Source organism: Sprattus sprattus, assembly GCF_963457725.1.
Source record: "Sprattus sprattus genome assembly, chromosome: 8".
In the NCBI taxonomy this organism is placed as follows: Eukaryota; Metazoa; Chordata; class Actinopteri; order Clupeiformes; family Clupeidae; genus Sprattus; species Sprattus sprattus.
The window spans coordinates 22,435,634-22,458,115 of record NC_137927.1 but is presented as its reverse complement, the minus strand read 5'-3'; the positions used below and the strand labels follow the sequence as shown (position 1 = coordinate 22,458,115).

The 22,482-nt window shown below is 43.5% G+C and overlaps 1 protein-coding gene across 1 annotated transcript in view; it reads left to right on the top strand.

The window, feature by feature from the left end:
* Positions 1–7,413: 7,413 nt before the first annotated feature.
* The window catches only part of atosa (atos homolog A), a 31,295-nt gene continuing 16,226 nt past the window's right edge, over positions 7,414–22,482 (top strand). Inside the window, exon 1 of the mRNA XM_080843177.1 lies at positions 7,414–8,421. Coding sequence (XP_080699303.1) covers positions 8,406–8,421 — 16 coding nt within the window. The 5' untranslated portion in view covers positions 7,414–8,405. The remainder of the gene's footprint in view (positions 8,422–22,482) is intronic.

The following is a 22,482-nucleotide window of genomic DNA, read 5'->3' as shown; positions in this document are numbered from 1 at the left end:
TGAAACATAACAATACCAAGAGCGCCTAAGACAATCATCTGGAAAACAAACATGATGGCTTGATTTTGACTAGCGTCCAAGGGGGACTTCTTCCAGCGATGATTAATACAAAGAAGGTGGAAGATTTTGATAGAAATGAATAATAAACTTGCTGACATTTTCAACAGACAGTAGCTGTTTCTGCATCTGCATTTGCTTTCCAAATTGAGTGGCAGTTACAGCACATCACAGTTATTTTCACCAGTTTGTTTCTCTCTCTCTCTCCCTCTCTCTCTCTCTTTCTCCCTCTCTCTCTCTCTCTGTCTCCCTCCTTTCAATGCATATGTCTATCCTATCCAAAAGCATCTTCTGTGTTTTGTGTCTGGTGAACTAGAGCAGCACAATAGGTGTTTCTCCCAGGTGGTATCTTTGTAATGCTTCATGGTTTTTGATTTGTCATTTCCTTTTTTACAGTTTTCTTTCTGTCTCTCTGCTTTTGCTACTGTTCTCCCTATGCCGTGCAATATCATCTGCTGTGTTTGCTAAGCAAAAAAAAAAAAAAGAAAAAAAGGACAAAAAGAAAAGAAAAAGAGAAGCAAGTGATGATGTCATCATGCTTTTTTCAGTGTTAAAATGTTTCAGCATTTCTGTAGTCACAAAAATGTAGAAAAATAAAAAATGGTTGGTTTTCCAGCATATCAAAAACAGACTCTTTTGCAATTTTTCCACATATGTACAAAGATGTTTGAGAGGGTGACTCAGCATGAATCAAGGACCAAATAAGTCACTATGTGAAGATGAGTTGGACAGTAAGCTTAATGTGACTTGATGTGATTCACAGGACTCTTTAAAGACCAAGCCTGATATTTTTAGATTCAGGTCCATGTTGTAAGTTTGCAAATCTCACAAAAAAAGCATGTTTATGGCATGGGCATCTCTGCTCCCACAATATGCTGCTCACTTAAATGATCCTAATTCTTACTTGTTACGAAGGGGCTTTACTATGCATGTTTTTTTAATAGTTATAAGTTAATAGTCAATATTTATAAGTCAAGAAATAACAAACTAATTAAAATGACAACCACAATGCTAGGTATATTGTGCCATATTGTGGGTTTCATATGAAGCACATATCAGTACTGCTATATTGTCTCCAAGTCCTTTTAAATGTACTGTATTGGATGGCAAGCTTACAGGCTAGTTAACATTTAAGCAACTTCCCTGGGTCATCCAGTAAAAAGCATCTCATATTTCATATTTCTACTATGGATCAAAGGAGTTGTTACATCTGGATACACACCACACCAGAGGTCTCAAATGTTCACTGCAGTAAAACCTGGACCCCATATACCTAGACATTCCGCATATCAATGCATAATATGGCCGCTGCACAAAGTGAGAACATAAGAATGGATGGATTATGAAATCAAGGGCCCATGGAAACGAAAGCCTCCTGGGCCCTCTAACTCCCAGGCCTGCACATCCCACACAGCAAGAAGCAAGTCACAGTCCTACCACCCTGACTACATGACATGTTTATTACCTGTAAATTGCCTACAGGAATCACACCACATCAACACTTGATGCAATAAGCTATATTCATATGTTTGGATTGCCAAGCAAATTGCATATTAATGGACAAAATAAAAAGACACTTGAATTGCCCATCATACAGGATTGACTAGATTAATACCACAGGCAGTAGCTGTGTACTGTTTGTTCATCTTGTTTCTAGCGCAGCATATCTTGTCACTGACCCAGCCTGGCCCAACACAACCACTCAAACAAGGAGGGCTTGCTGAACATATCGCATTAATGTCATTCACTATTTGCAGAATGGAAAAAAGGTTTGGTTGCCTGACATGATAGAAGATTATCAAGGCATGATCTGCATAATTATAGCATCAACAGCATATGCAATCTTGTTTTTTTAATGCAATTTCCTTGTATGCACTGTAACTAAGTGCACTACAAAATGTTAATTGACCAGACTTTTATATGGAAAAAGGGTTTTCCAAATCTGAAGATCCCCGATCACGACTAGAGCCCCTCAGAAACCCTTAGAATCTGAATCTGAAAATCTCACTGGGGGCACTTAACTCCCACACACACACACACACACCCACATCCACACACACCCACATCCACACACACACACACACACACACACACATACACACACACACACCCATATCCACACACACACAAACACAGAGAGAGAAAGAGAGAGAGAGAGATACATACACACATGCTAGACATTCAAGGACATATGATTTTTCTGTACATGTTACATAAGGATTTAAAGACAAATTAATGTTTAAGATAGGTTGCTGCAGTGGCATGGTGGCTGATTTATTTTGGGTAAATAGCTTCAGTATGCTGTTATGAATGAGCCCGCAACATTTCATGAAAGTTTGAGCCTTTACATCACCATTTATTGGCTCTTGGTGACATTTTTGTTGATACAGCCAAATGGAACTTCAAGAAATGAAGTTGAGCACACCGCATTTCATTTCTTTTTGCTTAAGCGGCTCTTGAGATTTTGAAACGTGTCAGTTTCAGCAATAAGAGAGACGGCCACAATCAAACCCCCAATAATCATTCTCCTATTGTCCCTACAATCATTGGTCATACTCATGATGTGTTGTATTTACAGCCATTTGACAGCACACTTGGATCATTCACACTTTCCCTACCAACAGAAGGAAGGTACAGATGATAGAGTGCCATGTCTCCTACACAAATTCTGACTGAACTTACAGTGTTTGCTGACTGTTATGAAATATGTTTGTCTTTGTTGTCTATGTTTGTTTAAACAGAAATGTAACTATAGGCTTCCCATTCATTGCAATTAAAAAAGCCTTATTTGTAGTAAAACACATGTAATTAGTGGTTTGTGACAAAAGATCAGCAAACACCATTGATGTGAGGACTCAAAAGGGGGCAAAACCACAACAGGAGTGAAGAAGGCCGGCCAACTTTGAACATGGTGGTCAAACATGAACTGCGTAACACTACGAACACACAAACAGAGGGCCATTCTTTGCATTCTTTTCAAGGGTGTTTTGGAGCCTGATTAAATTGGGTCTAGGCTAGGCCGACGTGTTATTTTTTTTTTCATCTTTTTTAACACGGACTTTAACTTGATCTATTGTGTGCACTGTAAACGTGTCACTGCTGATTGGGTAACACCTCTGACACCACCAAACAACAGAAAACATACTGTCCTAAATCAAAGGAATCGAGGAAACATGTCGTTCAACCTGAAAACTGTGCACAAAATGGTGCACACCATTTTCAGATAAAACTATGTGAGCCTTCAAAGGCAGCAGGTGTGCTGTATTGCCAATGAAGCCGCAGGCAGTGAGATGGTTGAAGCTCCACCTATGAGCAGGGCCATGATTAAATGCATGACCTAATCTATCTGACTTAATTTTAGCTTTCAACCCTGTAAAATACCACAGCATAATAAAGATCAGTGTCAAATCACCATGATGATCTTTCAGGAGAGATCTTTACAGAGTTCTTTTCAAAAACTAGCATCTGAACTTGATTAAAGTGAACAGACATGCCTTGTGAACACCAAAAACTGCAGAACTGGCACTGATAATAGGTAGCCAGCTTGCTGACTAATGAATGTTAGTGACGTACTACACTGGGCTGTAAAAACTCTTCTTATATTTTCACAGGATTTAATATTCGAGAAAACTTGCCAATAGTCTGTGTGGCGTGTGTGTTTATCTCTCCATCACAGGACCACCAAACACACGGAGGCTGAGAACCGTTAAGGGACACTAGGTAGGGGAGAGAGGGGTTGGTTGGCACAAGGGTTGACACAGAGTTCATTTCCAGGCCCTACAGGTTTCTGCCACAAAACTCGAACATTAAAATGATTGACCACTTGACCTGAACACAACCAGTCTGTCAAAACAACCAAAGGTCTGAATAGTTGAGGTGAGGACAACTTTTCAATTTTGCTGTGTCAAAACAAAAACAAATGGTCCACCATTAAATATATTATAGGCCGGTGTTAGAGAGATATTTAAAATGTATTAATCTCAGTTCAGCGAGGTAGGAATAAGCTATATTTAAAATGACATTTGGAAGTCTGTGGTAAGTGATGCTAGCTGGGTAACATAATTTTAGTACAGAGATGGGTCCTAATGTGTGTGGGGTTGGGTGGCAACATGCGTTTTTAATAAGAATTTTAAAGTTCAGTATCTTACAAGTATTAAGTGATCAAATGTATCGTTACTATTAATGCCAATTACAAAAACTGTTTGGTTAGAAATGGACAGATATTCTGTTGAATGTTTGTTATCTAGTTCTGGTTTGAATTTAATGCTCAAGTTATTTATATTTGTCACTTCATTCTTTGTAACTATAGCATTTTTAATTTTTGCGACCAACACCGTGCTACGACCACCTGATAATTGTGCAGTCAAAATATTGTACAAACTGTAAAAGTGAAGAATTTGCCCCACAAAACGACTTCTATAGAAGTCTATAACTTTTAACAGAGATTGACACACAAGCAGAAACTCTGAACGTAGCACAATGATGCCATTATGCGCTGTCTGTGAGCTTCAGCGCACTACGTTAGATAGGAGCTGACAGCTGTACCTAGTCTCCCTTAAGTATCCGGGGATAAAACCAGTCGGCAAGCTTATACCTTTACTAATTCTAGCTATGCAGACATTTTACTGGCACACAGCATATTTAAGATTAAGGTTATCATCGTTATCATCATACCTCCTCTAGGACCTTCACTGCAGTATCACTGAATCAGTTGTTGCATTCGTTTCTATGATATGTGAACAGTGACAAAAAAACAAACAGACTTTTTTAGGGTGGCAGATACAACCACAAAACTTCTCAGCCTTCCCACACCCAATCTGCTCTGTCTATACTCTATGGCCATTTGGCACAGTTTCTGCCATGAAGCACATGATCCTGAACACCCAGGCAGCCTTCAACTCACACTTCTCCCATCTGCCTGAAGATACATAACCTAATGCAAAAAGCTCAACTTGGAGCCATCTACTACACACACCCTTAAAGGGGAACTCCAGTATTTTATTAAGCCTATGTTCTCATTTCTTTGAGTCTACATTTTTACTAGGGACAAAAACTATTAAAAAAAACGGTCCAGTGTTGAGTTAGATGACTGCAAAACGGCTATTCAATGTAATCCTATGGGAATAACATACGTGTCAAAGTAAACTGCTTGCTTTTCTACACTGACAGGCTCATAATGTTGTTGTAAGTGTCTGACACCATCCATCCAGAGGGATCCCTACAGAGACAGACCTATTTACCTCAATAACTGTAAAGAAAATTACTGTTTCAACGGACATAGTTTACCTTTCTCTTCTGCTGGTCCCTTCTTCTAGTTTCTGTACAGTTATTGAGGTAAACAGACACATCTGCAAATGGACCCTTATTACAGTTATTCCAAACATAGTGGTACCTTAGCTTCTAGCAAAACACATAACATCTCAGAACTAAACACTTAACATCACAGAACAAAAGACTAAACATCAGAGAACAAAACACTTAACATCACAGAACAAAACACTTACAGAGGTTCACAGAGTCCTTATCCTCACAGTCACTGACCTCACGTACTCCTGCTTTATTCACACACCAATAGTCTCTGTGTTGACATTGAAACATAGATTGTATTGTATTCAAGTGGTAACAAACTTCCACAGACGAATACATGATCTCTGATCAATTCATTAACCTCCTCAGCTGGTCCAGCATCCACACCAGCCATTTTCACAGATGTTTGCTGGTTTATTTCAGGTATAAAATCTAAATCAGACTGAATCAGAATATGTTGGGAGAGCCAAGGGTAAGTGACATTTAAATAGACACCAGAATAGCCTCTGACAGAGTCCAACCCATGAATGTTTTCATCAGCTAATTGGATCAGTTGTTTCTTCTCGTTTCATTGATTTCTTTGTGGTAAAAAGAAGTATTCCTGTATTGTGTATAAGTATATTTTCTGATTGGGTTATTATTTACAAATATTAGGCTTATTAAATTAAACTGGTCTCTAACATTGTTAAATGAGCTGCTTTTCCATTTTCAGACAACCCTCCCAGACGTGTCCTGCAAATTATTTCAGTGTGGATTTGTCTATTGTTTTACAAATATTTTGAATTAATGGGTCCCAAAGACGTCACTTGGGATCTATGAATACATATATTCAACTGGACAGGTTGATTGTTGTATGTCACAATAGAAACATAAATGTTGTGCAAGTGTTGAATCTAGAGTATTAGAAGTACAAACTGATAGCCTACAACACAACATGAAACAGCCCTGATGATAGACCTGCCACAAAATCAGCTACCAGTTTACTGACTTCTTATGGCCACTAGATGGTAGTATCTAACAATGCCAGGCCTGAATTCATCTAAGCAAAGACATCGACTATAGCTACAACTCAAGACAAACTAGCATGTGGCATTAAGTAACCCATTTTTTAAAAATAATTTAATTAAAATAATATGTGAATTATTTCGTTTTGATTTATATGGAATGCTATGTGTGTCTTGACCATAACTCAGCTCAAAAAGGAGGCTGGTCATCTGAAAAACAAGGGTCAAGGAGAGAGATATACTGTATATTAATAAGAAATTGACAACGTGATTGGGCAAGGGAGGGGTGATATAGAGGAGAAACAGAAAACAAGTTAAGCACTGTGGGGATGAACAACACAAGCAGGAGGTATGCAACAAAGCAGGACAAGCAGGTATGCAACAAATAAACTGCACCTTCAATCAAAAGATCAGACTACATAATAAACGAGGTAGGCTATCACATCAACAAGACTCTTCATAGATAACGAAAATGACAAGAACAAGCTCCATTCAATCACTTTAGTCAGCCCACCACACGTCAATGTTAAGCCTACAATGCACGTGACACCGATATGCATCCCTGCATTTGCAAATACTGAATTTGAATAAAGTGAATCAATTCTCATTGTACACACGTGAGAAAAGAAATAGACGTGTTAGTATCGCTTGTTATTTGGTGTTAGCCGAGAGTAGACTGATAGATACCAAAGCTATAAACTTCAATATAGCCTAGGCGTAGGTAGGCTAGACTGTAAGAAATCATCCACAAAGTCATGGCGAGACGACCACCGACATTATTTAATGTAAACGTGCCTCTTGTTCTTCCTGACCTGATACGATTTGACATAATGTTGTTTAAAATGCTATATCTTAAATTCAAACGAAGCAAGAAATCACACACGAAAAGTCTCAGCGACGAGGCGGGTTTATGTTGCCTAGTTACCATGGTAGCAGGTTCACTCGAGGGCTGAAGTAGGGAAGTGACGAGAGGAGGAGAGCTGTTGTTGGGCCACGTGATTCAAGCAGGCTGGCTTGATATGTTTTGACAAGCAGTTAGGGGCAGCAGAAGCAAAGCCACGAATTTGTGACAAAGACTAGCCTTGTGATGAAGCGTGTCCAGCAAACCATTGCTCGCGAGCTTCGTTGTCAGTATCGAGAGGGATTTAGACAAGTTCGGGTATTTGACGTCATCTGAAGTATCACGACTTGCGGGCTTTGGTAGACAGTCTCATAGCGCTGGTTAAAACTTGAGGGCTGCGTCAACATCCAGATCTAGACAGCTATATGAAAAGGAGATTAGCGTTTGGTGAGGGATACAAAAAAAGAAGACAGTACTACATAAAGCTATGATTTTCTTAGTAGATGGAGAGGGTGTTAGGTGCATTGTCATAACATAACGTTAGCGTCACATAATGGAAAGAATAATCCGTTGAGAAAGGGTTTGCATTCGAAGAAGCAGTCGGAATAGCGAGCAGAATTGCTTGCTCTACCTGTGCGTGGGGGTTGGGATGGTTCGCAGGGTCATCTTCAGATGCCTCTATCTTTAGTTTAGATTTCTTGTTTGTTAGTTGTGTCGCAGGCTAGGCAAAAGCCTCGCAGCTTGGGTTTGGGGGGCCGAGTAGTGGAATGAAACGGCTGCCAAACGATGTATCTGTTTGTGGTCCAGGCAATAGCTGCTAGGCTAACGACTTGGTCAGCGTCGTAGTTTTCCAGTTAACAGTTTATCAAACTGAGAAGCTAATGTCTTTCTCTTTGGGGTGCTAGCTAGCGATCAGTTCTCACACGAATTGATGGATTAGTTTTTTAGGGAGACGTTGTTTGTGAGGGGGACAGTAACGTTAGCTGACGTTACATCGCTCCATTTAGTTAGCTAGATAGTTAGCCAACTACTACTTCAGAATCAACTTGGAACAAGTCTGGGCAAACGCTGTCTACCTGTGCCACCAAAGCAGGTTATTAAATAGCAAGCTCAAGTTAGGCAGACAAGAGAACTGCCGTTCTGCAAACGGAAGAGTGAAGCCTTGGGAACTCCTGTTAAACGTCAAGCTGGCGAACATGAAACCCGACCGAGGTAAATACCAAAACAAGATTGAACTAACGAATTAAGAGAACTATCTAACCATTTGTCAGATGGACACTGCTTCATTGAAGTGACCTCTGACACAGACTATCTTAACGGTAACTGCTTGTTCTGAAAATGTGTGCTTTCAAATAAGATGCCTTCACTCTGTCTAAGGGCAGATATGATGTAACAGCTGGTTAACAACACAAATGGGTACATGTCAATAGCGATGCCTTTGTTCCAGTTAACATGTCAGTGGCCTCTGGCATGTTGCTCCTCTCTATTGATAATATAAAAACATGTGATGGATGTGTATTCTCTCAAATGAAAACATATAGCCTGGATTCAATTGTTCTCAAAGCGAAATTGGGGAACAAAGCGTCCTGATTTTCTTGCTACACAGCGACCCCACTGAACAGCTGAGCAGGCTGCCTGTGTGGCTTTGAGGCTACTGTACACGTATCGGAAAGTGGACTGTGTTTGTGTTTTGTTCACGAAGCCCGTTGTTCACATCGGCCTGGTGCGGTTCAACAACCAATCGACGATTACATAGTACATTTTTAAAATAGGATATCTTCGTCTGTAGCTGACATAGGCTACAGACAAGCTTTTTTTTAGGCAATATAACAACAAATGTGTGCCAAAACGTCGCCATCATCTGTTGTCAGTGATGCTGTTCAAACCAACAACTTGACATTCAAAGGAGATTGGAAGGTGTTGAATGATTTGTCCTGGAAAAATAACATCGTCAACTGGCCTCTTTAATACGTGATTGAATTAGTGATGTAAAGCAATCAGTCAACAGCGTCAGTCTTTGGACTTGGAAGTGTATAGAATTTCATTTTCTTTTGTTTTGATTTGTTTATGACAATATAGGCCTAACCCAAGTGGATACTTACCTCTAACCTATGTGGCTCATGTGTGTTTCAGCATGTTTTTTTGTTAAGTACCGCCAGCAGAAGTGAATGTTTGGTAGTGTGATGGCATGCCTGACCTCCCCCATGAGAAAAGGCAGGATTCAATTGTCTTCAGCTCAGAATTGTGGCTAGTGACCAAGTTTGAGCCCTCATGCGCTAGTCATAGCTACCCTGCAGTCTGAACAGCTGTAAACTGCTTGGCCTTACTAGGCAACATTGCCATGTGTTCTTTGCCCTATAGCCAAACAAAGCACTAGGCCTCAGTTTGCCTTTTCAGTTTAGAATCAGTTCCTGCCTGTCTCTTGCTACTTCCAAGATTAGATCCTGTCGGTTCTATTTCATGGTGCTAATAATAAAACGCGATTGCAGTAAAAGAGAGTAAGAAGGAAAAGAGCGACTCTTTGGAGCGGCTCCCATATGACATGCTTCTTGGTGCTATTGTTATGTGGAACACATGGTACTGTTCCTCTAATGGAAATAGCAGGCTGTGCTGTTCCAAGGTCCCTCTGTACGCATGTGCTGATGGTCTGTTGAGTCTCAGTGTAGTGTTGTTGTTCACAAGCTGTGGATAGAGCCAACATATGCAGTTTCACGCTAATTTGGCACAGGTCTGGGGCCTGTAGTGTGTTATTCCCCCACCCTTAGTAGGGTATGTGTGAAACCAAAACAAACTCCTGGTTCAAGAGATCCAGATGAAGATAAAATGGAATAAAGATGACACTTCCATTGCAAACCTCTTTTTTAGGACCGTTTGGCTCCCACAGACCACCAGGTTATAATGTGAAAAGTCAGCCTTAAAAACTGAATAAGTCCGTTTACAAGATGAATGTGTGTCTTCTCTGACTGGATACAAATATGGCCATTTGATGATTTTAGGTTTCTTTGGTATGAAAACATTTCTGTTGGGAATTGCCTTGGGCTGGCACATGATCAGAGCTGTTCTTCTTTGAATGAGTGCCAGAATGTTATCTTTTCAGATGAGCCCTGTTTTCTCACATTTTACAAAGACTTTGTTCTTCCTCGTGATGACTAGTGACAAGTTCTGCATTCTCAGTTCATTAGCCCTTAAACACAATGGCTCCAGTTGTGCAGTGATCCATTTGTCATATAGGCTAGGTCTACGTAGAACTGTGCGTCACTGTTTACATTGATCTCGTTGGCCACGTGAAGACTTGTTTTTTTCCATCTGTCTGTCTGTCTGTGTGTGTGTGTGTGTCTGTGTCTGTGTGTGTGTGTGTGTGTGTGTGTGTGTGTGTGTGTGTGTGTGTGTGTGTGTGTGTGTGTGTGTGTGTGTGTGTGTGTGTGTGTGTGTGTGTGTGAGTGAGGTGAGTGAGGTGAGTGAGGTGAGTGAGGTGAGTGAGTGAGTGTCTTTCAGAAACAGTGAGAGGGTGTGTGTGTGTGTGTGTTTCTGTCTGTGTCTGTGTGAGTGTGTTTGTGTGTGTGTTGGAGAGAGAGAGAAAGAAAGAAAGGAGTTAACAGATGATGTCATTGTTACTCATAGTTTTGGAGGCAGCAAAACCTGCCTGTATAGCAGTGGTAAGCTGTTAATGAACACAAAAGGGTTTGTGCGAGGAAAAGAAAGGTGTCAGGCTTTCTCTTTGTTTAGTTATCATGTTTGTTATTTGTCAGTTTCCTGTTGAGGCTGTAACAGGTCGTCACAGGGAACCACCCCTCCCCCTCAGCGTAGGGTGATTAGGCTCGTTAACAGCTGCTCATGGTCCGGGTGTCACCAGTGGCTGGACCTTAAGGTATAAGTACATTCCAAAACAGCTGCGTTCGCACAACGTGGATGCGCACACTTTTGTTTCTCCAAAGTACGCCAGTTTTTCTGTTATGGACACGTCTCTCAGCACATTAGCTCAATCACAGTGTTTGAAATAATCTCTCTATGTCATGTGAATCTACAGCAAAGAGCCATTTTTAAAGGTCTATTTTTCTCTGCTCTTTATCTAAATCGTAATGACTACTTACCTTCGAATACCGTTGCCCGTAATCTAATCAGCTTTGATTCGAGACAAATCTCTCTTGTTTTATCAGCAGGTCTCCAGAAGTTGTATTCCCAGGGAGCATACTAATGAAAATGTGAATCTGTACTGTTAATGAATGAATGAATAACTAAATGGAAAATTAATAAAGAGCATAAATAAGTTGAGTTTTCTTTTGACCCTGAGCCAGTGCTTTAAAACTTGCATGCATGCGCAGTCAAGGTGCACTTGCCCACGCAGACATAATATTTTGGTGCTGTGCGTGCAGGCATCCTGGTGAAGACATTTGCGTCATGTGCACCATGCGCAGACAGACCTGAGTGTAGCTGTGGAGAGCAGGAGGAAACAACCTCTTGAAATCTGTGACATCTCAGGCTGACAGACGTGCAAACAATGTCATATCTCAATCTCATTGAGCAGGAACATGCCTGAGGTATATATTTCTTTTGAAAACCGCCATAGCTCTAGCAAGATGGTTTAAGAATAATTAAGTGATCAAACCAGGTCATATGTAGTCTGGACCAAGCCTAGCCTATTCTCTCTCTGTCATCAATCATCCATGGCATTTATAAACCACTGCCATTGTGTGTGCTTGATCTGGCTCTGGATGTTTTTGTGAGCTATTCACTTTTCTCATGACACTCAGCAGGGCTGTGATGAACCTGTTTGAGAGGGTTTGCAATGTGACACAATGTACAGATGAAACTGCTCTTGGACTTAACTAGTCTGCACAGGTGTAAAGTAAACCTGAGGCCATTAAAGCCCATCTCCATTATTCCCAGTGATGCTTTTCCATAGCGACCAGAGGCCTGTCGTCATGCTCCCCCCCCCTCCTTGGTAGCCCTGACTGCACGTGCCTCTCTCCCTCTCAACTGTCAGGGTGATGATCTCACTTCCTGTGTGGTGGTGGTCTCGCCATGAAGCCCTGGCGGCCTGGCGCGCTCACCGCATGGATGTGTGTGAAGAGATGGCACTGGGTGGAGGAGAGGCCATCTGGGCCTGCCGCTTCTCAGCACCCCGCCCTGCCACCATCAGCATGCCAGCCATCTGACGAGCACAAAGCCACGGGTGCACCAGTAGGAGCCCGACAGCCCTGCCAGCCAAGAGGGGCAGAAATAGAAAAGGGCCCCTCCGTTGCTTTTTTTGTCTGTGAAAATATTGCTGCCCTTTGTGTAACTGTGTCAGTTATACAGCCTCAATGTGCAATCTCTCGGTCTGTGTTTCATTTAGCTTCAATGTGCAATCTCTCGGTCTGTGTTTCATTTAGCTTCAATGTGCAATCTCTCGGCCTGTGTTTCATTTAAACAGCTTCAATGTGCAATCTCTCGGTCTGTGAATTCCCATAGTTTTAGGTCTCCTGTTGTTTAATCTCCTGGTTTTTCTCATGATTTTATAGAAACTCAAATGAGCGTTCTGCATCTGCCAGTGTTTTAAGTGGAAATGGTTGGCGTTGGGAAACATTTTACAATGTTCTGTTTGCAGCAGGGTGTGGAACACAAATAAAAGCCATTTGGAGTTTAAATATATTTAACAGTAAGGGTTCTCAGCAATTGGAAAGTGTTTCAGTTGAATGAGTTGAGGAAAGCACTGTTGGCTTCTGATGGCCTAATTGCCGGATGTTGAGTTGAGTTGCTCAGTTTTTTAAATTAAACCCTTTAATGTGAGATCATGAGGGTCTCTAATGTAAACAAGGGCAAAAACATGAGGACTTTTTAAAGAAGCGATGTTTTTTTGTCTGACTGGTCTCTCAGTAGCACTGTTGGTGGTTAGCATGGGATGCATCTGAATAAGGAACTGTCCATTTTAATGAGCAGTGACATCAGCGGAGTTGAGCACTCTTCAGCCCACATGCCACACTCCACTTCTGATTAGGTCTGGAGCTTTGAGAAGCTCAGTAGGGTCAGCCTTTGTTTCAGTGGAGGTTTGCTATTATGTCTGATTGGATGACCTTGACATGGGGGTGCAGTATGGGAAGACCAGATGCAGTGAAAGAGCATTCAGTAAGTTCTGAGCTTTGGGTTAACACCCAGCTCTCTCCTCAGCACTGGGGTTGCATAAGTCCACAGCCTCTTGTTCAAACACAACCAGCCACCCCAGATAGCATCACAGTCCCAGCTGTGTGTTTCAGACATGGGCCTGAGGGTATTGGCGTTCTCTGTCACCTTTCAAGTCGGCTCTGAACCGCCTAGCAGTTCCAGCAAATTAACATGGCTGATGGATTAACTTTAGCTCTTACGCAGCAATGCAGAAAAAGGTCACTGGTTGGTGAAATGCTGCTGTTGTTGACAGTAGTCCTCACAGTTGAACTATGTTCTAGCTGATCATGTGCTGTACAAGAACATTTGCACAATCTTATGTCTTTGCATGCTGTACTTAAAGGTTTAGTTAATGAGCACCTACAGCGATCAACATTTAACCTTCAGGTTTGGCATTTAAACTTGGCTGAAGCCATTCCTGTCTGTCCCTAAAAGGTTAGGCTGACACTTAAGATCTGTAGTGTTCAAGGAGGTATGGATGTGAAAAGTACTGTTCTGCTGAGAACTTGGGACTTAATCTCTGCTTGTAATGTGATCAGGTGGTTGACAGAATCTAAAGTGGCCAAGACTGCAGCATCTAACCATAGTTTTAGGGGAGATTTATATTTGAGTTGATCGTTGTAACCTACGTTTTGTGAGAAATTGGCTATATTATTAATTATTATTAGGCTAGATGAAGATAAAATATGACAATGAAATAAAGATAAATTATGTGCCTTGAAATAAGAATTTGCTTGTTTCTCAATTTGCATTTGATACTGCACTATGTGGTTATCTTGTTTGGAATGTCACCTGTTCTTTTAAAGGTCACCAAAAAAGCTGTGTGAAATTATTAAGTGCTTTTGGCTTGATGCTGAGAGCTAGAGAGCGCAAGTCTGAACAGCCATGATATCCGATTTGTACAAACTAGCAGTGAATGTTGATGCAACAAAAAGGTCATGTGTACATCACACGTACAGGAAACATGCTGGCTTAGTGAGGGAGGGAGCCAGCCAGCCAATGGCTGATTGGTGTAGGCAAACTTCCTCTGTCTCTGATGCTGTCTTTCTAGACATTGCCATGTGCTTAATGAGCAAGCTCATTTAATTTCCCTTTGTGTTGTTTTTTAATGTCAACCTTACCTCTGGGCTCAATGTCATAACTATAGCAAACAATGTAGCTAAGACTGAAAGTGGGGATTGCCACACACAGATCGGATCGGATCACTTGCAATATAGAATTCAGAGAGTCAATCAAGAAGATCGGATTTTGATCAGATATGCAACAAAATCGGATTTGGACTGGCAGTGTGCTAGCCATAGATCTGTTACAAGGCATCATCTGTGTGAAGCTAGCCATAGATCTGTTACAAGGTATCATCAATGTGACCCTCACCCTAGCCATAGATCTGTTACAAGGCATCATCAGTGTGAAGCTAGCCAAAGATCTGTTACAAGGTATCATCAGTGTGAGCTCTCTTGACAGAATAAAGGTCAACCATCACTTATTGCTGATAAGCTGACAGAACCAATGCAGTGTGGGTGTTTGCTGGGCTGTGTAACCAATTTCATAGATGCTCCTTTGAACACTGTCGGAACGACCTGACTTTCAGTCTACAGAGCCACGAAAGATGTCCCTGTTAAACAAACGAAGAGCAGAAGAAATCGAGTGGGGGTGGAGGGAAAGACAGGGAGAGAGTGCTGAATGTGATTATTTTGGCAGCAATGTGGCGTACCCAGCCAGGGGCAGACAGACCCAGCTGACCAAGCCTTGGAAATTGCTGAGTGTGCAGCATGGAAACAGGTGGCTTATCACCAGCCGTCGTGTCCCCACTTCGGAGCTAAAGCAGCACACAGCAGGTCCTCCTGACCGGGCAAATGCCCCAACACGCCCCAAATCTGTGGCCCCCTGCTTGGACACACTCATGTTTCCCAGAAATCTCTTCATCCTCTCCTGCCCAGTGTTGCAATCAGCTTCATTCGAGCTGGAGGTAATTACACAGGGGGAATCAGTAATGGAAGCACATGTAGAGCTACAAAGGGCTTTACGACTGGGCATTTCCGAGGCTTGTCCAGTAGTTCTCCAGTGGATCAGTTGGATCTTGATGCACCATGCTATGCCATGCTCTGTGCTGACCAACTTCCTAGACCCTCTGATCCTTGCCTGCCTCCTCATCCCCTAGTTCCCCTCTCATATCTCTCTGTTCCACCTCAGCTGTGACACACCAAACTGGCCGACCAGTCGGGGGGATTACTGCCCCGCTCCAGGGTGCTGGATTGCAAGTTATATAATGAGCATTACTGTGACAATAAATAGGATTCTCCAGCTAGCCCTGAATTTGGGCTTGCCAAGTGAAATGGACAGTCCCTCTGTACTGACTGACCTCCCAGGGCCAAAGAGTGAATGGGAGCAGCAGCGCTGGACCAACCCAGGGGACTGAGGCCTTGTCATGAGGATGTTTTCTCCTGCCACTCTTTGTTGTCAGTCGAGAGGTACATTTGGCTTTGATAAGCAGGGGTTTGAACGACAATTCTGTCTCACCTCATCTGAAGATAATGGCCTAAACAATATGCACTGACGGAAGAGAGCACGGAGTGGGTGGAAGAATTCTGCATCCCAAAGCAATCCACTGCACTGGTCTCTTGTTTCTGAAAAATGTGGCTTGAGCATAATTGGGGGATGATGTTGCAAGGGAGAGGTCACATCTTCAGACGTGGAACAAGCTGAAAGGGGGGGGGGGGGAGCATCATAAAGGGGCTGAAAACAAAATCCCACCAGTGGGCTTAGGCAGAGGCGGCCGCCCCCTCAGAGGTTCCCACACCCAGGCCACAGCCTCTCAGCAGGCCCTGAAATATGGAGCCTTTGTCTGAGCTGTCAGTCTGCTCCCGAGGCCTCTCTTATCCTGTTACGGCAGAGTGCGGCAGTGTGAATGACATGATCCACACTGATGCCTGATCCAGGCTGCCTGTGTTTCAGTCTTCCTCACTCCAAGTGCTTATTTCCATCGCCTGTCTTGAGCAGCATTGTTGCATTGCTGGCAAAGGGGCCTATTATTTCTGCTCCTTCTTACAAAATGGTGCACTCACCAATTGTGGTGAAAGGCATGCCAAATCCTCTGATTGCTAAGAGTTACCCATTAGGGTTAGGTTAGGAACTGAAACTGAGTTCAAATTATAAGACGAAACCTCTTAAGTCTCTCTTCAGACAGTCTCACATCTGCTTACTGCAAGTGTCACACATGGCGGTCTGGAAGTGTAACATTCCCCCATCTCAGATTATGTGGCTACGGAGGAACCTCAATACTCCGACTCTGGCAGACAGTAACGCCTCAGTCCACAATGCCGTTTAATTATGTAAACGGTGTTCTGTGAGCCCCTAAGCTATTTAGCAGCCTTGCATAAGATAGCAGTTAATGAACTTCATGTGGATGATAAAAAGCTTAAGCTACGTGTTGTGATCTCAGCTTTACACTAACTCACATTCACAGTTTTTAAAGAAAAAGTATTTTCTGTTGCACCCTTTTGAATAACGGCATCCTTGGCTAGCATCTGGGCCTTTTTTTAAAGCACAATGGAGGTACAGAGAACCAGCTGAGTTCACAGGAGCAGAAGGAGGAATTATGTTCTCTGCCTCTGCGGGCCCCTACACAGGAAACTGTACTCAGGTCTGTGGCAAGAGGCTCTTACCCAATCAGATCTCAGGGCCTGTTGCTATGTGAGTTCTGAGTCTGCCTCCACCCGCGCCCCACCCCTCCCTAAAGAGTGGAAAAAGGAAGAGCACTGAAAAAGAAGCCAGGGAAACTTTAGGAGTTCTGCAGAAATGACCTGGTCAGATCAGGCCACATTACCGACACGAGATGGCATTAGCCTGGAACATAGACAGGGGGAAATAGGTGGAAACTTAGGCAGATTACAAGCGTCTTCTCCCACCAGAGCTAATGGGCTCTCTTAAGTAGCCTCTTGGCATACCTACTCAATACTTTCATGGAAAACTGTTGACTCAAAAGTAGGTTTTCAGCTTCAGTGTTATGTCCTAAACACTGATTCATAGCCCAGAAGTAGTTTTAGCCATGTATTTTTTTTCTGTTAGTCATCTTCAGTTCAGAAACCCCAAAAGGGGATGTGGAAAAACTGTTTTGTCATTACTCAAGTAAACAAAGAGTCTTTTTGGCCAACAGTGTTATTCCCAGCACTGGAACATCAGAACCTGGGTATCCGAGCCTCACTGGGCTTAAACCCTGAGGTTGCAAGGCGATGCCACCACACCAGAAACGGACACACACATTAACGTTTTTTTTCGTGTGTTGCCAAGGAAACACCCCCCTTTGGATAATAGATCCCCTGATCTGAGGGTTTTGTATTGGCCCAGTTTTCCCAGCGTGTTTGTGGCAGTTAATGAGGCCTATAGGTGTGCACTCAGGTCACTTAGTGAATCTGTCCTGTTGTCCGATGGCCAACCCAAAGAGCCAAGCTTGTAGGAGTCAGAGGATGAGCCCAGATTAAGATTAGATCTCCAGGACAAAACTAAGATTAGAGGTACCAGCTGAAGAGAGAGAATGACTGCTAATATGTCTTCCACCTGTACTGTTTTGTTCCTGTATGAACACACAGGGCTTTTGTTGTCTTGCTTATTGTGTGCGGGCTTGATTATCTGAATAAGTTGGGCATGTTTGTGCGTCATCTTTGGGAGGTGAAACCTGTCTGCCTCAATCCCTCTCTGGCAGACATTGAGGGCTGAGGGAACTCATTGAGGTAGAGGAAAGGGACACGGAGAGGGAAACAGAGAGGGAGGGAGGGGTTAGCAAGTATGCAGGCAGACTGCTACAGTACCTCTTTGTCCTTGCTTGTCTCTGCTGAGGCGAGAGCCGCATTGCCATTCACCTCTATCTCTGGTTCTCCCTCTCCCTCCCCGTCTGCCTTTAGCCCCTCTGCTCTTTAATAGTGGAATGGCCAGTGCAGTGGACCCAAGACTGTAATGTCTCCGCGTGCATCAGTCGGTCGTGTGTGCCGTTAAAAAGAGCAGGACTCCCAGCCGCATCTCTGCTCCCTTTTGTCCCACGGTGGGTAATGTAGGTCACGCTGGCCTCGGTGGCATAGGCCTACCCCAAATGATGTGCCAGCGCGCTGCGCATTAATCCTGCGGAGGGCGTTAGTGCCTGCTGTGCCTATGCTAGCCCCAAGAGAGCAGGTGGCACCGAAAGGGTACACCATCAGCGTGCGAGCGCAGACTTTGAGCACGCTGGCATTGTGTTGGCTCTCGGCAGCAGTGCCCCTCTCTTCTGTCCCCCACGCATGCTTCTACTCTCCCTCCCTGTTCTGGCGTGAATGATCCCTTTCTTTCACCTCCTCCTCCTCCTCCTCCACCCCATCCGCATAACGGCAGCCCAGCTCACTGTTCAGCCTGCAGCTGTTCTAATGGCCAAAGTCACTTTCACGGCTATGGCAGGGAAGGAATTAATGGATAGCTCCAAAGAGGAGCCTGCTCTCTCACTCCCATTCAGCTCTTTCAGTTGGGGGTGCAGGACCATTGAAGGACTTTTTTTCTCAGGGGGAGCGCAGCCATTATGCACCTTTTCACATCATAAATCCACGCTCTTCTCTCCTGACACCTGGAGCGGTGCCTGAATCCATGCACCATTGCCTGCCGTTTGAATCTGCTGCTGCGCAGTTTAAACGTGCAATACGTTTTGATTTAATCTAGGTAGTAGAAGTAGTTTATATGTCAAGTCAAAATGAAAAGACAGTTTAATGTGTTGCTGGGCATATTTGTGTCTTAGAGGCCTTTTTTTATTGAATTCCTTTATATGTTTATATTGTTCTGGCCCTATGAGATTATAACACCTAAAACAAGGAGGCATGGAGTGCCAAGGCATATATCTTAACATCACTCAGCTGTTTTATATAATCTAATGTTCAGAATAACATTATGGTTGGTCTAGAATGATTTTTACGGTGACTTTCATAAGGGGCCTAAGAGGGTCTGCCATTTAGTGCCGCTGCTAAATGTATCACTTAGTAATTTTCAGCCCAAATTGTGTGAGAAGCTAGTGAGTTAGCTAATCTAAAGCTCTCCAAATAAGTTATGTTTCTAAATGTAATAGGCTAATGTTATTTTAGCACTGTTTGATGTTTCGTATAATTTGGACATCTACAAAGCCATTTAAAAGATCAGCTGTTCTACAAAATCTTTATTATTTCCATTTATCCCTTCAATTGTTCAGAAAGCTTAAAGTTCTCTAGTCTTTAAATGGCAAAGCTACACATTATGGTCATGAGATTTCTTCAGGGCAGTGTTGTTTTTCTGCCACTCCTGCTCTTAGATAAAGCGTGCTTGTTTATCCACATTGTTTGGCCAACCAACTGTCAGAAGAGCATCAGGAGCAGTTGTTACTGACCATAGTCTAGGTGTAGCAGAGGCCAGATGGCAGTTTAAAAATATCAATAATAACATGCAACAAGTTTGTTTTTTAGCTGATATGAAGACTTTCAACTTTGAAAGTTTTTCTGGAATTATCCATTTAGCTTTGAGAGACTGAATGTATTTGCCAGGTTGTTTTTCAAGTATGGCATTCCCTTTTAATGTCTTGAAGAACAGGCTGGTTGGTCCCAACAATATCTTGCCTCTCAATAAGCTTGAATGTCAACCTCTCCCTTTTTGTCTCTCGTTTTAATCTCTCGCTCTCTCTTCATTCCTCCCTCTTCACGTTTCAGTATAATTTTCTTTGTTTTGCTGTTTTTTTTATTTCTATGGAAAACAGCTTTCCCTCACAGTCTAGCAGAAGCAGCCAGATTAATTGGCAGCAGGCTGAAAAGACCCTTCAGTGTCTGGGTTATGGAGCTCTCAATGACAAGTTCCTCTCTTTTCTGTCTTTCAAGGTGTTGCTTGGCACTGAATGAGTGCTTGCCTGACCACCTCAGGGTTGCTGAATGCTGCCGACTTTCCTTTCCATTCCTCCGCTCCCCTCCCAAACCAAACACCCCCACCGCTACTCACAAAGCGTCCATAGGGAATTGTGTCGTCTCCCCTTGGGCTTCTCACTATCTTGTTGTGTTTGAGGAGTGGGTAGGGGGGAGGTGGTTGTTGGGGTAGAACAGAGAGCATGATGGGGTTTGTGTGTTTAAAAGAGAGGCAGAAAGTGTTTACGCCATGGTGTACTCCCTCAGCTGTGGCCCATCACTTTTCCTCTCTTCTCTAAGGACGGGGTCATCCTCCTCCTCCTCCTTTCCATCAGGGTCACAGCCTGTCCTCATGTGACTGTGTGTCTCCTGGAGAGTCAGGACCAGCTGAGGTCAAAGGTCAGGTCTCGGCACATTCCCTGACAGGCAGCACAGCCTGAAGCACTCCGCTCTGCTTGTAGAACCGGCCACGTCTGCACTCCTCTGGCAAAGAAACATGTTTTGGTGCAACAGTCATGGTCATTTGGACTTTGTGTCTTTGTGTCAGCCTCTCCAGCTGCACCCTCTACCGTGTCCTGCCCGGCTCTCTGTGTGTCTTTGATAAAGCAGGATTGGGTGCTCTGCCCTGCATGGGCTCAGAGCCCCCCTGGTTATCTTGAGCTGTAACTATAGCCGGTTCTTTTGCTCTCGGATCCCTTTCCTCCTAGAATAGGGCCTGCATGTGATGGTAGGTGAGCCTTGGGTAGACCCATAGTTCAACTTCGTATCAGGGCTTTGCAGACAAAAGCAAACACAAGCCCTATCAAAATGTCAATAATAGGATCATGCAACAGTTCTAGGTCAGTGGGACAAGGAAAGTGTTTGTGAGTGTTCGACTTCTTGCGTTATCAAGCGCCTGTCCCTGGTGCTGAAGGACCATGGTGTGCTTAGCCGGTGCTTTTAGCTGAAGCAGCGCTCCTGCCACAGCACCTGAGAGAGGGTTTAATAAGCAAGCTGCTCGGGTTAACCTTTGGCCTGTGGCATCACACAATCATCTGGTGCGAGCTGTGTGCACTCATGTAAGAGGGAGTCCTGGTCTGTATTGATATGAGGCCAGTGAATGATAAGCCGGGTTTGTGTGAAGGGGTGGAGTGTGTGTGTGTGTTTGGTAGGGGGGTGGCGGTCTGTGCACGTTGTGTTTTAAATTCATCTCACTGCCGGCCGTAAGCAGCTTTTCCATGTAGGAGTTGCATGTAATCTGTGGCACCCATGATGCAAGAGCCTCATGAGCAGAGCTCACAGATGCCAATCTCTGTCCTGCCCGGTCCAGCTCTGTCCAGTCCTGCTCTGTCCAGTCCTGCTCTGTCCAGTCCAGCCCTGTCCAGCTCTGTCCATTCCCTGCCTGGTCCAGCTCTGTCCATTCCCTGCCTGGTCCAGCTCTGTCCATTCCCTGCCTGGTCCAGCTCTGTCCAGTCCTGCCCTGTCCAGCTCTGTCCAGTCGTCCCCAGTCCTGCCCTGTCCAGCTCTGTCCAGTCATCCCCTGTCCTGCCCTGTCCTGCTCTGTCCAGTCGTCCCCGGTCCTTCCCTGTCCAGCTCTGTCTAGCCCATTTCTGCCTAAAACGCCTGCTAAAAACGCCTGTTAAATCCTATGCTATTCTATGAGAAAGCACCTCATTTCCTGAGGGTTTTCTGAGAAAACAGTAAGAATTGTCAACGTCTACAAAAACCTTAATATCTAAGCCTCTGTAGCACTTAGAAACATGAAATAAGATGCATTGTGAAGGTAAGAACTGCAGGTTTTATTAAAACCTGCTCCCTGAGCACACAAACAACAATAACATTTGTAAAAAAAACTCTCAAACACACAAAAACAATATAAATCAATGATATAAAATACAATAAATACAATTTTCAAGTATGCAAACATTATGAGGGAGGGGAAGAGGGGGAGGGAGGGGGAAAGAGAAATGGGGAGGGAGGAGAGGAGAGGGATGGAGACATCCTGGGGTGGAGCTGGCCTCGCAGTTCACATGGAGCATGAAGCCATGGCGGGGTCAACGTTATCCTGGAGATGGAGATATCTGTAAAAACGTATGGCAAAGCATTCAATCATTGTATTATTATGAGACCCACCCTCTCAGCTGGTGCTAAGACAATGGCCTACTAGACTGTCTATAGGGTATAGGGGTTATAGGTGTTCATATGCCAATTGTTCAGGTCTCTTTGAGGCACAGACAGGGAGTACACATTCAAGTTGGATACACAATAAAGCTACACT